The sequence below is a fragment of the Terrapene carolina genome, unplaced genomic scaffold, assembly GCF_002925995.2.
Source record: "Terrapene carolina triunguis isolate 2854851 unplaced genomic scaffold, T_m_triunguis-2.0 Scaffold194, whole genome shotgun sequence".
Taxonomy (NCBI): Eukaryota; Metazoa; Chordata; order Testudines; family Emydidae; genus Terrapene; species Terrapene triunguis.
Window position 1 is genome coordinate 191,774 of NW_020664545.1, and position 17,836 is coordinate 209,609.

General features: G+C 37.6%; 1 protein-coding gene across 3 annotated transcripts in view; it reads right to left on the reverse strand.

Moving 5' to 3' along the window:
- EPS15L1 (epidermal growth factor receptor pathway substrate 15 like 1) overlaps positions 1 to 17,836 on the reverse strand; it is a 70,218-nt gene that overhangs the window by 6,923 nt on the left and 45,459 nt on the right. For 2 of the 3 annotated variants that reach the window (XM_024194268.2, XM_024194267.2), the window contains 2 exons: positions 16,875 to 17,007; positions 1,566 to 1,771 (listed from right to left, as the gene is read on the reverse strand). In XM_024194268.2, coding sequence (XP_024050036.1) covers positions 1,566 to 1,771; positions 16,875 to 17,007 — 339 coding nt within the window. The remainder of the gene's footprint in view (positions 1 to 1,565; positions 1,772 to 16,874; positions 17,008 to 17,836) is intronic. The other variant, XM_024194269.1, reaches the window with a different exon arrangement.

Consider the following 17,836-nt stretch of genomic DNA (forward strand, 5'->3'; position numbering starts at 1 on the left):
CTTGGCTTTGCTGTAAGACCTTTTGATCTTTTCTAATGGGGTGCAATATGGATGTTAATATACTGGTTCTACAAAACAGACCTTCGTTTGCTTTGTCTAACAAGGGCTTCTCTACATAAGAATGGCCCTACTTGGTCAAACCAAACATCCATCTAGCCCAGTATCCTGTCTTCCGACAGTGGCCAGAGCCAGGTGCCCCAGAGGGAATGAACAGAACAGGTAATCATCAAGTGATCCATCCCCTGTCACTCATTCCCAGCTTCTGGCAAACAGAGGCTAGGGACACCATTCCTGCCCATCCTGGCTAATAGCCATTGATAGACCTATCCTCCATGAATTTATCTAGTTCTTTTTTGAACTCTGTTATGGTCTTGGCCTTCACAACATCCTCTGGCAAGGAGTTCCACAGGTTGACTGAGTGCTGTGTGAAGAAATACTTCCTTTTATTTGTTTTAAACCTGCTGCCTATTAATTTCATTTGTTGACCCCTAGTTCTTGTGTTATGAGAAGTAGTAAACAACACTTCCTTATCTACTTTCTCTACTCTAGTCATGATTTTATAGACCTCAATCATATTTCCCCTTAGCTGTCTCTTTTCCAAGCTGAAAAGTCTTATTAATCTCTCCTCATAAAGAAGCCGTTCCATACCCCTAATCATTTTTGTTGCCCTTTTCTGAACCTTTTCAAATTCCAATACATCTTTTTTGAGATGGGGCAACCACATCTGCACACAGTATTCGTGATGTGGGCGTACCATGGATTTATATAGAGGCAACATATTTTCTGTCCTATTATCTATCCCTTTCTTAATTATTCCCTGCATTCTGTTTGCTTTTTTGACTGCCGCTGCACACTGAGTGGATGTTTTCAGAGAACTATCCACGACTCCAAGATCTCCTTCTTGAGCGGTAACAGCTAATTTAGACCCCATCATTTTATATGTATAGTTGGGATTATGCTTTCCAATGTGCATTGCTTTGCATTTATCATGAAATACATAATCAGTAATTGAAACAAAATTCAACTAATAATTTTCACTCTCTCTCCTATATGTCTCTTTATGATTCCAGTGCATACAGAAAACATTGTGACAGGATTGTCAGAACTTTTTCACAAACAGTTACAAATACTATATGGAATCCTTTGTTTTAAGGATTTACTTTTCAGGATACGGTGAAACTGCTATATAAATGTCTTTCAACAATTATTTCTGAGGAATTTTTACATCCTGGCTTCCAAAAATCAATTACAAAACAGCCTCCATGCAACAAAAACAGTACACAGATTCTGCTACAAATATCTTGAGAGTAAAGGCACACTGTACTAAAATAATTTAAAAGAAAACAAACCCTTTTAAAATTGAGTATCAAACTCAAAACTCCTTTATTATTGAGAGAAAATGCCTTTTTATACAGAAATATTAATACAGAACTACAATGGGGACAGCATGAAGGTATTAAGACAGAAGCCAGTGGACAGTAGGTTTGCAATTAAAACAAAAAAACTAAGAGTTTGCGGCAAGCAGAGTAGAAAGTGGTTTGCTCAGAGACAATGAATTAACTTACAGAGCTGAAGTCTGCAAACCCCAAGGAAGAGTCTTTAGAAGTTTTACTTGAAGAGGAGGGAGCAAATGGATCTTTTCCACTAAACGGGTCCCCAAACCCCTTTTTAGTTTGAAACGGGTCACTGCTCTCAGCCCCAAATGGCTGGAATGGATCATGGGGCTTGGTAAAATCTGCAGACCCGAGCTGGTTTACAGGAGTACTTTTACCTGGAAAGTTCAGGAGAAGAAAAAACAAGGAGAAAAAGAGAGGTTACTTACCATGGAAAATGCAAATCCCTAAGTAGGAGATTGTCCTTCATGCACTTTTACTGTAATATCATCCTTTCTTCTTGGAATAATCTAAAATTTAACCTGATATCACAGCACCCATTATCCCTGCAAAATGTCTCAACAGTTGTTTCTCTCTTCATAGATTTTCATAAATGTTATTTATAAACACTGGCAATAAATTAATCTAGATTTATGAAAATACTATTGACAAAATGTAAAAAGATAGAAGACCAATATATAAAGGCATTTGATCACAAATATTTGTCAATTATGACTTGTACTTAACTTCACTTGATTAAAGGTAGAAACATTTTAGTTTGATTTTGGGTCTTTCGTTAAATAAGAATGAGCACTTAGGGCCAGGTTTTAAAGGTATTTAGGGACCTAATGCCTAACAACTTTAAAAATCTGGCCTTTAATGCTTTACATTTCCAAACACTGAACAACTATGTTAAACAATCAGATTTTCATAAACAATTACTATTATCTGTGTGTGTGGGAATATATATATATATATTTTTTTTTTTTTTTTCTCTTTTCCAGAACTGATTCATCCATCCACATTTGCAGTGTACGGTATATGCACAATGAGGAAAATAAGTTGGTGAGGAAACAAAGAATTGTTTAATTGTGTTTGACTGTGTAACCCTTACCCTTGTTAAGCACTTATTCTTATAAGCATTGTCACTGACTTTAATGAAGTAAATGGTATTACTTGTGTAAGTGCTGTCAAGCCTGGATAAAGGTTCCATATTCTAACCTTGATATTAAATATGCATTAACATTTTTGCAAGGGCAATTTCCTGAGCTAAATAATAAACCAGATAAAAATAAAAACTCACATAGGCTCCTAAGCTAGCACTCCTCACAGATGTACAAATAAACCTTAACTCAGCTCCCCTAGAAAACAAGATCTGACTTGACCCTCCTTGGTATAAAAGTCAAATCAATTACAAAGTGCATGGAGAAATGTAAAGAGAACTCCAGGAAGAGATTCCAAATGATAAAAAACAGTACAAATTAGGGCTCATCAATACAAAACTTAGTTCACAGCAAGCTGGAGTGTAAATCTACCCAGCACTAGCCTGATGTGCACTGTATTCATGTGGAATCTGCTGCTGTGCACTAAAAGTTCACAGTTTCTGTGCGCTCTGATCTACCTTGCTTTGAAACAGGAGTAGACTATGTTCTTGTCTACACAAGAAAAAAAGCGCGCATTAATTCTCGGAGTAGTCCAGGATGGACCTTTTAGTGCATGGTAGGAGGGTCCACATGGATACTTAGGGCTCGCCTACACTCTGAAGTTAATCTGAATGAACGAAAGGTGTGAATTTAACATGAATGAGAGCGTCCACATAGGAGTTTAATGCAGAGTTTACATTAGAGGACTATATTAATATGAACTAGGAACCTTTTAGTTCGCATCCGCAGCATCCACACAGTGCAGCACTTTAGTCGGAACTGCAGGGCAGTGTAGACAAGCCCCAAGTGTTTGTATAGCCCTTTTTTAATGCCCTTGGTGCATATAAAACTATGAATTCCAGACCTTCCTTATTTTCTTAAAGCTCTTTTATCCAAGTACCACATAGATCAAATTTTCCTTAGTTTATGAAATCTGATGGGAACAAAGACATTTACTATCAGCTACTGCTAAGAAAGATAAAGAAGACTAGAATACCTGGTATTCTCAGATGGTTTGCCCATTCAAAGTAGTAACCAGGCCCGCAAGATAAGGTCTATTTTGACTATTAAAATCATTTGTTTGGAATCATCCAGTCCTTTGAATTGTAACTTAATATGAGTTCTGTAATACATTCACTCCAGGATGCCCTTATATAAAAATAAGAATTGAGTTCAAGCTCCAAGTATTTTAGAGGATATAAAAACATGCTTTATGATACGTAGGTGAGTCTGAGAGAGAGTCTTATGCCCTCTCAGAATGGACAGTGACTCAGTAGGAGGTGCTGATGACTATTATTCAGTGCACACAACATTTGGAGAAAATTAATGCAGATAACAACAACAGGGGCTGTCTCAGCTAAAAAATTTAATTCCACAACAATATAGTACTGTATTGTATGGTTCAGATTAATCTTATTTTCTTTTTACTGTTGACTACGTAAAAAAATGTAAAAATATATTGTCAAAGCTTTAAAATTAACACATTCCAATGTTAACTTATATCAAAATCAAATATTTTCTAACATGTCACAGTCACTTGCCCTCATTAGCTGTACAATAAGTTCAAACTTTTTAAAAGTGAGGTTTTTTTAGTTATGAGAAGGCAACAAAAAAAGAGGATTACAACACTTTTATGCAACCTCCATGCAACAGCAGAGGTTGCAAAAAACAACCCCCCCGTCCCCTAGACATATACTAGTTCCTTGAAACTTTCCAAACAAATAAGTATGAGAAATCTGATCCAAAAGGGAATTTATAAGATGCTAAAAAACATAGGTTAGGATGGAATAGGTTTTATACCCTTAACTACAGAGTTGCTACAGCAACAGTACCATTTTACAATGATTCTACATAAAGAGAACTCTTTTGGTATGCCATTTGAATTTCAGAAAGTTATAGCATCAGAAACTAGTTCCAGTAATTCATAGCCCATTGAAATTTTATTAATATTTTGCATCTGCATTTCCTAGTAAATAGGGTGGAAAAATTATCATCTTGACAAAAATACTTATTGGCGACTCCTAAATATTCTGAAGTTGTTTATAAAGGTATAGAAAGATATTGCTGTTTTAGGCATTCTGAGACAATCAAAATCCCCGTACTGACAAGTGATATCTAATACTTAGTGGCGGTCAAAGAAGCTCATCATCTGCACTTAAATAACCTGGGTACAATCACTGTTCAGAGAGTCCAGACTGAGACTGAAAAAGAACATGGACCTCCTGCCCTTCAATTCTTTATAAGTGCCAAGGTATGGCAGAAAAAAATGGATTTGTTTGCAATTTTGCTAGGTTCCTCCTCTGATTCTGCTCATCCAGTTGGACCTTGAGGAAGAGTGCTCATGGCAAGTTCTTTATATTCCCTATATTGCACTTCTAGTTAATACAACAGATACTGGATGCTGTTTATAAATGTCAACTTCAGGTTTCAGCCTCATGTTGGATATACTGGTCAGCCAATATCTTTTTAAAAACAAGGCTGATCGAATCAGCAGATTGTCATCAAGGTAAGGAAATTACACAAATTATACAAGAATTAACAGCAGTATTTGCTTTCCTTACTTCTAATATGGACCTTCTTTCATGACCTTTGCCAGTTTCAGATTATCTTTGCACTCCCCTAACCCCCACCTCATTATATTCATAACACATCCCACTCTTGGCCACATCTGATGGGAGATCTCTCTCTCACATACACCCATGCAAGTCTATTCATTAAAAAAATACAGAACTCTGCATTTGGAATATTACTGTTACGAGATAAAAATTGTCATTTGTTGAGTTCTTCAACAGTCCAGGCTCTACAGACAAGAGGATCTTACATGCAAACACAATTTTATTTTGTAAAAGAATTAATTTTGGCTACAAACAAAATTGGAATATTTAGGTTTTTGAGATTCAGGCTGTCCTTGAACAAGTCCCCTTAAAAGTGTTAGTTTTAGTTTGCTCTCTAACCCCAAATACTGGATACCATCAGTCAAATTCTCCTTAGTTGCACTTGTGCATTTCCATTTAAGTCAGAGGGCTGCAAGGATACACATGAGAGGAGAATTTGGCCCTATAGCTTCTAATACCAAACCTCACTGGGCAGATTTGTAAAGAGGGAGCTTGCTCCATTTTAAGTGGTCTTTTCTTAGCTGTTAGATTTTCTGTTGCTGAAATCACTGTTTGGAATCAATAACTGGAATTGTGGTCCCAGGTCTTGCAACTTATTTGCTCACTAAAACTGTTGTTTCTAAACGGTCTGCTTTAATGTTTTGCATGAAGCCCCATGGTGGTTTCAGAGCACATGTGAAGAGCATTCGGGTTTCTTGTGCTTCATATTTAGCTCAGATCACAAAAGAATGAATCTGCTACAAAAGGAAGTGTCACTATGAATACTATGGAGTTACTGTTAACTCAGAAGTCTTCAATTTCACTTTATGTATGCTGTTTTCTTCAGTTTTTGTATTAAACAAACTGATCTCAAGACCGTTTTAATTTGGTAATTTATTTTGAAGCAACACATGGCAAAGATGGAAAAGGCCTGCTTCTATCCTGCAACACCCTTTATAGGCAGTGCTCACCTTGGATAAATCAATCCCAGTGACCACTTACAGGTGATCGATGTTCTCCAGAGAAGGCTCTTGTGAAGGCCCTCCACCTGGCAAATATGCTCTGTTTCTGAAAGCTGGCAAATGTTTGCTTTATTGAATTAGGTCTTTCAATGTACTCGTTTCCTTCTTACCACTGGCCTCCAATTAATAATCTTATCATTGGCACTCAAATGCTTCCCTTTGTAATGCAGCATGTGCTAAATTCTGTATTGATTTATAGACAGTTGCACTAGGTACTTAAGTAAATGAACACACGGGGTGCACAGTATGTCTTTGGCCTTACATGTGTGCAATTACAAGAACCCAGGCTGGTACGAGAAGCATGGTGCAAATTTTTATACTAATACAAACAGACAAACCCCCCCCCAAAATTCCCAATAAAATTAACAGAACAAACCAAACAATGTTAACAGAAATATTGGTAAACATATGTTGTTAATGATGATTTAGTAAAGAGGACAGTTTCAACTTTAATTCCTTGGAGATTAAATAAATGTGCAGTTTTACAATGAAATTCATATAATAAAATGCCTTTTCAGGTTTGGAAGTAGGAAAATGCAAATAAACATTTGCAGTTCTTTCTTATTATGTTAGTATTTTAGCTAACAGTTTCAGGGAAAAAAGCTTTACAAAAAGCAAAACAGGTCCTACTCTGAAACCACAGCAGTTTCAGCAGTTACCCAAGTGGTGCACCTAAACCACACAGAGGACTCACTTCAGCAAAAAGATGATGAACAAAATGGTTTACCACAGTAAATGCTGTTAACTTAATAATGAACTCCACCCATACTAAGCGCTTATCTTAATTTCATACCCCAAGACCAGCTTTAAGGCAAGTGACATGGGTGGTTGTTTAGAGGCAGCACTGGAGTTCAGGGTGAATATTTATTCTCGGTATCTTACTGAGGCAGCACTGGTGTAGTGTGCTATTATAGAATTTGGCTTATCAATGAAGCAGTGGAATGGAGTAGCAACACATTTATGCAGAAGTGAAGACCTTGATCTTTTCTGTTAGATTTTGTTAGATTGTCCATTTAGGGTCTGAGCCTAACATTTCTCTCAGAAATACAAAAACAATAAAAAAGATATTTTACTGTATTACACGATAAAGAGCATGTGACCATATAATTATAATAATACATATACACACGCGCACACGGGGTAGAGAATTAAGGTTACACATATCACATTAAATTTAGCAGAGCCTGATTTAAGCGCTTATATATGCAACTTTAAATGTACCCGAAGTAGCTTTTTGAGTAGAACTTTCTAGGGTGGAAAAAATAATAAAGAGTAGAAGGTTCACTATCCAGGATTTCAGATTTCTGCTAGTTTGTAGAAAAATTGGCAGTAATGAGTGTAAAATCCATAATTTGGACACTACTTGCGACAGTACCTGGATTCCTGTCTCATGCAACTCAGATATGCAAGAGGAAGCCCCATTCATGCAAGCCTTGGGGACTATGGAGTTTGTAAAGTGCATCACAGCATGGCTCCTCCTTAGCACTTTACCAACTGCTCAGTAGTCTGTCCTAACTTGTTTCTAAGCAGCTAAATTATCCACCCAGTCCACAGATGTGGAATGCACCTTTCCTTAGCTGGCCACTTTACAAGCTTATAGAAAAAGGAGTACAAATGCACTACACATTTTCAGTATGTGATCATAACTCAGTAAAACCAAAACTAATTTTTTCAGAACACTCAGACATTTCTCCTCAGCAAGGGCTATTTCCTTGACATATTTCAGACTCTCAACTATTTTGGCTGTAGAGCTGTTCATAAAATGAAAAAAATATATATACATTTCCCTCCCTCTCCTTGTACTCAAAATTTTTGTAACCACTTTTACTTAAACTTAACAAAACAAAACAGGTACCCCTTTGAAAGACATTAGACTTGAAAAAAATTATTTGGAAAAGTGAAAATTTCCAAAAGTTATGAACCTTTGAAAAGAGGAGGTTAGAACAGAAATCATTATGCAACCTTGACTATAAGTTGTTACTGCTGTACATTTTGTTACGATGGGGAAAAATGAACAGGTAAATTATCTTCTGAACAACTTGCTTCATCAATTAGTACTGAACTATCATCTTCAGTGTAAGAGATCATCATAAACAACAGAATCAAAACGTGAATGGAATTTCTAGTTTGTGGCTGGGCCAGCTGCTCCACCCATGAGTCACTTATCCTACACAACAAGGGATGCCTGTATTGTAACCTAACTGTCAGGTCTTCTGGAAATCATGAAAAAAATATGCCTTCCTGTCAGTCACCAACTCTAAAGCTGAGGTTCCTGCTCACAGCCGCAAAGGAGGAGGAATTGAGGTGACTGGGCACCACCTTTTTATAATCATAGGCACCAACTTACAGAGCCATGAGCAGGCATCCACGCTATTCCAAACATGCATCCAGAAGGTTTCAAAGCTCTCCAAAACCAGAGGTACTTAGCTATGAGTGGGAATAAGGTCAATACCTTTTTTGGTTGAGGACCTAATTAAATAAAGCCATTTTATATTCTTCCTGCCTCCATCCATGTGGTTTGAATAAACACAAGTAAATAAAGTACTGCTGCAAGTAAAGAGGAACATAAAATTTTAGTATTTGCTTTTGTCTTGTTAATCAATTTGCTCAGTGTAAATTCTTTATTTCAACTATACTACATAATTAATAATTAATTGTTTCACATCGAAAACAAGTATTGTCTTCTTAAAAGTAATCTGAAGAAATACATAGGCCAAAGCCTGTGCCGAGTGATAATGCACTGGATGCAAGTCAGCAAAGAATTTTGCCTAAATAATAAAAATCTGATAAGAGCTCAGATAAGCCTTTTGTATTAAGTGTTCAGGCAATTAAGATTTTTATTAAAAATATGGCTAATTTTTAAGTACATTAGGCTAATGTATCCACAGGACATATAGCATTCAACCTTGGTTTTCAATATTTTACCAAGAAATTGAACAAAATTTTGTCCTAATTTCCATCCAATTGAGAGAGATAGGAGAGGAAAAAACACTACTAAAAGTGTTCTTGTGCAATGCAAAAGGCAGTGCTGACCTAAGGTCCTTACCCCTTTTGTACACTGAGAGTACTAAATCCTGAACTATTTTTACAGGTCTAAAAGTTTTAGAAGACGTCAAATAGTCAAACCATAAAATACCTTAGATTTAGAGAAGTGACATTTGAAAAATAGCTATATTTATCATTAACATAAAGGAGGAGGAAGCTGCAAATATAGAAGAGAGCAACCAATGTCAGAATGGTCTAGATAAACCTGATATGTATATACACCTCTACCCTGATATAATGTGACCCGATATAACACGAATTTGGATATAATGCGGTAAAGCAGCGCTCCAGGGGGGCGGGGCTGCGCACTCCGGCGGATCAAGGCAAGTTTGATATAACGCGGTTTCACCTATAATGTGGTAAGATTTTTTGGCTCCCGAGGACAGCGTTATATCAGGGTAGAGGTGTATATACATACCAGTACATCTCTATTCATTCGTCCACTATAGCTCCTGTGTTCACATTTTCTCTCAAGAGAAATTCACACTTGGGATGTTAAAACTGGTACATCTGCCCCCTAAACAGCCCATAAGAGCCATGTAGCATATGAACTGAACAATAATGGAAACAGCTGATCCTAGGGACTATCTTCCCACACCTCCAGCTCTTGGGAGCTCTTTTCTGTGGTTGACATAACCCGTTCCAACTAACTTACATGTGTTGAAGCTATGGCAAAGCCCCTGTCTTCAGTGTTAGGGAAGTATCTTTCCTGCAGATGATGGAATAATGTACACAACTGAATTTGGAGTTTGCAGAATAGTCTGATAAAAATATGGTTTAAATTGTATTTAAAAGATTCTTGACACATTTTTTACACATTGCAAGGTTCAGATACCATCTGCATTCATCTGCCAGCTCAAGAGGTGAGGAAAAGGTCACATAGGACCTGATCCAGCTGCTACTGAAATCAATGGGAGACTTTACTGCCTTTATTGGCAGTAGGATAGGGTCTTAATGCTTTGAAATTGAAAGAAATGTAAGAGAGACTCAGAATCAAATATGTTTAATAAATCTGCTTTGGAAAGGTCAATTATTTATTTTATTGTCCATGTAAGCTCTGGTCCTGAAAAGGGAAGCGCTTATGCAGACCTTAATGCTGACACTGAATCCTGTGGAAGCCAACAGAGCTCCAACAAGTTGATCCCTTTGAAGGATCAAGGTCATACTTAGTTGAAGCCAACTCAGCGGGAGGTTCACAGTTTTTGTCTTCTCAGGATTTCTTGTGATATTTTGACAGCTCAGAAATAATACCAATTATAAGAACAACGTGGGAACGGAATTAAAGTCCTTCACTCAAAGGCAGAGGTGCTAACCACTAACCTTTGAGATACCAGTTTATACATACAGTTTCCATAGTAGACAAGACTCACAGATACAGAATGAAAAAAAAATCTAAAATCTTGGCTAATTTCTCTGGCTACGGTGCGGAGTCTATAGTTTTAAATTTTACCACGCATATATAAAAGTAAACAAAATATATGGCATCAACCAGTCCAGGAGAATGGGAAGTCCCACTTAATATTTATTTAAATATCTATATTTTTAAACAAATGATAGCCAAGCAACTTCTATTTAACACTGAGTTTAACACTTACTCCCTTGAATTCTAAAATATTATTATGTGATTATTTTCCAGCTATTTGTTACTTTGTTAGGGTTCCAATAAAACATGGAAGTGCGGCATACTAATGTCAAATATATTATCGCTGCAGATGTCAACAGTTAGTACCTATAAAAATAGATTAGTTATTGAGACACAAGACATTTAATTCAAATTCCAAATTTACAAAAGAGAGAAAACTAGAGAGATCAGAAATTATTTTTAAAAATTAATATTACAGGCATTAATTTATACTGCATGCTATATCAATAGCCATTTGTAAGTAGAAGGCACATTTATAAATAGATTAGATTTTTATTTCAAAATGTTATGATTTTTATATTCTTTCAAGGTTAAAAAAGTCACAATCACTATAAGCAAGCAATAAAAATGTAGAAGAGGTTGAAGGTTACACACTGGTTAGTGGTGAAGGTTCTTCCACTAATATCACTGGTTAGAAGTACTGTTAAAACCACAATGTGGAATGCATGGTGCTGCATTTAAAGGAAGTGGGTAAGGGTGGGGTGAATGCAGCAGGTCCCACGATCAAAGCACTAGAGTATTGAATTTTACTTATAACCCAATCACTGACACCCACACAGGAACTTCCTGTACTTTAAAAAAAATCTGTTTCTCTCTTTTTTGCAATCAACAACTTTTACCTAGAAACTAGTTAGCGGTGAACTCTGACTGATTTCAATCTGCAGTTCATTGCAGAAAACATGTAATTGTTAATCTGTGAGAACCTGCAGACAGCACATTTTAACTGACAGGTTTCAGTGGATCAGCTTTTAATTTCCTCCTTTTTTAATTACAGGTAAGTTCTACAGGATCCAGTACTAGCATAAAAAATACACAATGCCTTAAAGTTTGTAGCACTCAGTATTACTAATCAAAGAGCTACTTACAACAGGAGAATAAAAGATAAAATTAAGTGTATTTGTAAATCTACAAATGATATCAAGATAGTAGAAGGATTTTCTAAAAGCATTTACAATACAATTCAAATTGCTCACATGTGGCACCTTTCATCCAAAATATCAAGTAATTTACTGTCTATTAGTCAAGAATGAACACAACCCTGATTTGCATTGAACAGGCAAAAAACTAACTCTGATAGCCCCTTAAACTAGGCTCAGGGACAGGTCCTCCTTTTATGTGTGTAGGATAAAAATAAGGCTAATAAAGGACGGTCTAAGAAACAACTTCAGGGAAACAATTTAAAGAGGTTCTTTTAAAAAGTGGGGAGGGATGAAATTATATGGATTTCAGGGAGGTACATGACCTGCACTATAGGGCCCACCACAGTATGCTGTGTTTGCCTGCCCTTTTCAGATGCAAGAGCAGTGACCCCAAACAATGGGCTATATATGAGAAGAAATACCTGCCAGTACAGTACAGTGGGAAGCAGTTAATTTTAAAAAGATTTGGGGGTCATGGTGAATAATCAGCTGAACATGAGCTCCCAGTGTGACGCTGTGACCAAAAAAGCTAATATGATCCCGGGGTGCATAAACTGAAATCTCAAAGAGGAGGAGAGAGGATATTTGACACTGGTGCCACTGCTGCTGAATACTGTGTCCAGTTCTGGTGTCCACACTTCTAGAAGGATGTTAATACATTGGAGAGGGTTCAGAAAAGAGCCTTGAGAATGATTAAAGGCGTAGAAAACATGCCTTATAGCAAAAGACTCAAAGAGGTCAATCTATTTAGTTTAATAAAGAGAAGGTTAAATGGTGACTTGATTACAGTCTAAATATCTACATGGGGAACAAATATTTAATAATGGGCTCTTTAATCTAGCAGAGAAAGGTATAACATGATCCAATGGCTGGAAGTTGAAGCTAGACAAATTCAGACTCAAAATAAGGCATACATTTTTATTGTGTAACAATAAATATGGCCTGTGTTATACAGGACACCATACTAGATGATCACAATAGTCCCTTCTGGTCTTGGAAACTAATTATCCATTTACATGTATAAATATGTCTTTTTACAGGTGCATTTCTGGAGACCCCTTTGAAATCCCTTACCAAAGACAGAAGATCAAGGAGAGTCTAGTGACAGTACTCACATATCACAGTGACAGAGAGCATTCCAGTTTCAAACTAATTTATGTTTAATGAGATATAATGGGAAATTAATACAAGGGGCGTGATTAAATATAACAAGTTGAACACAGGCTATGGACTCGTTATAGCAGAAAGTTCACCAAGAACAAGATACGGTCTGAGGGGGCACGTCAGGTGATTCTGAGCCAGCCAGCACAGATCCAAAAGCGGATATCAGACCAGGCTAGATAATGAATGTGCTGATTCACTGCCTTTCTAGGGCAGCCTCCACAAGATGGGCTCCAACACTCCTTAGACAGAAACCAGTGGGGAAGGCAGTGGTGACATTGCTGCTGGCCTCTGCTGGGATGAATCACCTTCCTAGTGCAGCTGCCCCTGCAGGGACAGGGGCAAGTCAATGCATACCACCCCTGTGCCTGCAGAGGTGAATCTGGCACAAGACCAATAATTTTGCACAAATCAGTTCAGTTCAAGTAGAAATCATAGTGTTCGTGTCCTCTAGCTAAGGATAGCTAGAGACCTTTTATTGGTACTTTATTTTTTCTGAATAACGAAGGGATAAGGTACATACAAACCACGTAAGTACTTTTCACACAATGTTCGTGTGTTTTTCTTATCAACTACATGATAAAGGAAGAGTATAAACTGACAGTAATAAGACCAAGTTTTAGATTTGTCTGATCTGAACTGATATTTGTTCACCTCTTAGAAAGATCTTTACCACATACTTGTTTTTGAATTAAACGGACTAACGAGCAAGGTAAGAAACAACGGAAGTTCCTCTTCTGTTACTTGTTTTGTGAACAGGATTTCCATCATAACACTCATTTGTATCTCTTGCAAGCATCACAGAACATTACTATGTAATTTCTCATGTTTTAAGAAACCACTGATGATTGCTAGTGTGGAAGGAAGGGAGGAGTTTAACTGTGCATTAGTACGTGAGGCTCATTTGCTTTCCAAAAGAACAACTTTATTTCCTCTATAGTCTAACAGAAGAGCATTGCTCCTGGTAAATTTTCTGTCTTCACATAACAGGAGAAATGCAGATACTTAAGATGCTACTCTTTCAAAAAGCTAAATAAAAGCAATGTTATCTTGTCTAAATTCAAAATAAATTCAAATTAATGTAGCCTATTACAGCTGAAAATATAGGAAAAATAGGCAGTACTCTAAGTCAACCACCTTCTAAGGTAGTCTGCATAAAAACTTTCTTTGGGGAGAAGGAGGATACAAATCTTTGACTGCCATTCCCTGTCTTTGTTGTTAGAATTACACTGTATTTACTAGGAATAATCAAGTTTAGGCAAGAAAGACATGGAAAGAAGCCACACTTAAAAAAAACACTAAATACGCCTCATCTGTATTATCTGTTGGCCTCATTCCACTTTACAGATCCCTTTTAAATTTTGAATTATTTTGTTCAGACCCTTTTCCAGAAAGAAAGATCAAATACAATATTCTCTAATCAATAACATACTTCCTATGAAAACTGACAAAAAAATACAACACTTCACCACACGCAGCATTCTAGATGGCAAAGAGATTACCTCTTGCTGCACAGTATATTCTCTCTCACTGCTCATCAGTGTTCTGGTGGTCTGTTTTATTATATATGTAATGTTTTATTATTTCTATTTTAAATTCTTGGAAGGCTCTTAGATACTATGGTGATAGAGACCCTACAAGTAGATAGTTATGGGATTAACTGCTTCAAGGACCTTGCTAAAATCACTCAATCCTTTTTTATGGTCAGTATTAATCAATACTCAGACCTGCAATGCTCCAAAATGCCTTATCAATTGGAAACCAATTTTTTAAAGTATCTAACAGATCCTTCTGAGGAGTAAAACCAAAATGGCAGCTGAAAACTAGTGTTAGAAGATTTAATGGCTGCTATAATGCAGGATTCCATAAAGGTGGCAAGAATTAAATTTATTCCACTGTTTGCACAAAGATTTTGCTTTATTAAATAATACTTCCCAAACACTGATTCAGTCTGGGGATACAGGCATGGTTTACAATAAATGAGAATCTACAGTACCATCTGGAGTACATCCATAAGGGTGCTGCTTCTTTTTAAGTGGGGAGGTAGAGATTAGCTAACCTGCAGTGCCAACCAAATGAGCAATTCTGCCTTGTAAGTTGAATAGGTGTGAGAACTGCAAAGCAAAAGTGTCAGACAAGACCAAAATGTAATGTAAGGGAACTGGATGACCCACACTTAAAACGTATGGGGGTTACTGTGGCAGATTGACAATTTCCTGCAATATCCTAAATGAAATTTACTGAATTAAGTGAAACCTTACTGAATTAGGTTTAATATCTCTGGGTTGATTATTTAAAAATGTAATTGTGTATGTGCTATTGTGGAATTGTATGCAACTCCTCTAGGAAGAGGGGGATGCTAATATAATTCCTCCAGTTATCAGCCGTTTGAAGCCAGCCCCTGGAGAGATATATGCATATACCAATTAAACTGGATTCTCCAGGGATCAACATACAAAGAAAGGATTTTTGGATAAACAGCCTTATCTTAAACAGGCTCAGGGCTGCCTTCTTGATCCAGCAAACGGATAGAACCTCTCATGGAGGGCCCCAATCCTTATGGAAATATTAGAAGGACTTGGCCTACCAAGGCCCTTAAGGAATACCGTAGCTGAAGTCGACATATCTTATTCCGACTTACCTCCGGTCCTCACGGCGCGGGATCGATGGCAGCAGCTCCCCCATCGACTCCGCTACCGCCACTCGCTCCGGTGGAGTTCCGGAGTCGACGGGGAGCACATTCGGGGATCGATATATCGCGTCTTAACGAGACACGATATATCGATTCCCGATAAATCGATCGCTATCCGCCGATACGGCGGGTAGTCTGGACGTACCCAAGTGCTTACTCTGAGCTGAAGCAATGATGAACTTGAAACCATAAATTTCAGGGTGAGGTGTTGAAGGACTGGTCTTGCCAGAGCCCATGTTAGAATTAGTGTGATCTCTGGTAAGCTTATTAGCATGCAGATAGGACTTTTATTGTTTTTAATATGTTTCCTCTGTAGTGCTTTTACCTTAAGAATAATATAGCGTGCTTAAAAAGAGCTGTGTGGTATCTATAATTGTGAGGAATCAGACTCTTAACCATCTCTGAAGAGAAAGCAAACTAGTGTGTTTGGGCAGCTGGTCTCTGCTGGGAACAACACAGTAAAGGCAGGGAACAGTGCAGCCTGGAAATACCATGGTCAGAAGGGAGGCAGACGCAGGTCTCCGCCGAAGAAAGGCAATGGCTGGGGAGCTAGCACCCTGAGAGTGGGTGCCTTGCTGGACTGTTGAGGGGAAATACACGTTCAGTTGTCCTGAACTGTGACAGTTACAATATCTATCCTGATCTTGTAAAATGCTCATTACCATAGTAAAAAAAAGTGTTTCTAGAAATTCTGGATGCTTGACGCATACATTTTTACGTTACAGAAAATCTGGTGCCAGAGTTTAGAGACCAAACTGGAAGCACGTTTGTGTCAGGATTATGCTTCTTTCTGTGAGCTAACCAAAAATTCACTGTTTAAGTCAAATTAAATATACCACAGCTTGATAAAAGTGGACTTGAAACTAACAGCTATGAAGAGTCTCCCATTTGTAAACAATTTCACCAGCATCGGCTTAGAAAATGAAATCTTGGGACAGCAAATGACCTGAAGCGGAACAACATACTAAAACAAGGTTTTATATTTTTAGCTCAACCTATACAGCAGATTCATTCGCATTTAGGTATCTCTCAAACAGAAACTGACCCATACACTCAGAAGCACCTCTGAACTGAACTAATGCAAAAATGTGTAGACACATCTTGCCATTTATTGAAAATCTGATATTTAGTCCCAAGTACTGCAGGTCTGAATCAGCTACTGGTCTTCTTAGAATTTGGGCTGACCGAGGTCAACAAGACAGAAAATCGTAAATTCCTCTTTATCTTGACAAAGAAGATGGGAAAACTGGGGGAATTGGCTACTAGGGAAAAAATGTACTTACCACTAGGTGGCTTGGGTCGTGGAGGAACATTTTTCTTCGGTGGGAGAGCTGGAGTGTCTGGCTTACTTTTAAAAGGGTCATCTGAGAATCCCATCCCTCCAAAAGAGGAGGTGAAAGGGTCTGAAGCTGTGGGCTACGAGATAAAGGAAAGGTAAACATATGCAGATAGTGAAGATGACCTGTTAACTTTATAGAAAGTAACTGAAAATTATTAACTCCTGTTTGAATTAACTCAGAAAAATGATAAGGAGTAAAATTCACAAAAGCACCTTAGAATCATAGAATATCAGGGTTGGAAGGGACCTCAGGAGATCATCTAGTCCAACCCCCTGCTCAAAGCAGGACCAATCCCCAACTACATCATCCCAGCCATGGCTTTGTCAAGCCTGACCTTAAAAACCTCTAAGTGACTAGGGAGTCTGAGTTCCATTTTCAAAAACACCTAACTCCTAATAATTTTCATTGGTACTTAGACCTTAAGTCACCTAAGGCACTTTTTACAATTTTTATCCCTAGAAAAATCCTGACAAGAGAGAAAGGGCACTTGGGGAATAATAAGGAGAAAGAATGGGAGATAAAACTGTATTTTAATCCTATTTTTATTGTATCCTTCTGTACAGAAACAGTAACTAATCTGGTATTTGGAGTACACCTCTACCTTGATATAACGCTGTCCTCGGGAGCCAAAAAATCTTACCGCGTTATATTGAACTTGCTTTGATCCACCGGAGTGCGCAGCCCTGCCCCCCCCCCGGAGCACTGCTTTACCGTGTTATATCCGAATTCGTGTTATATTAGGTCGCGTTATATTGGGATAGAGGTGTACTGGATGCAGTAAAATGTACTCACTGTGTACATACCTATTGAAAATTTCATATATAAAAAAGGACTATTTCACAGCTGTCACATCACAGCTTTTATACACCACTTCTTTTATGCAGCAAAGAGTCCTGTGGCACCTT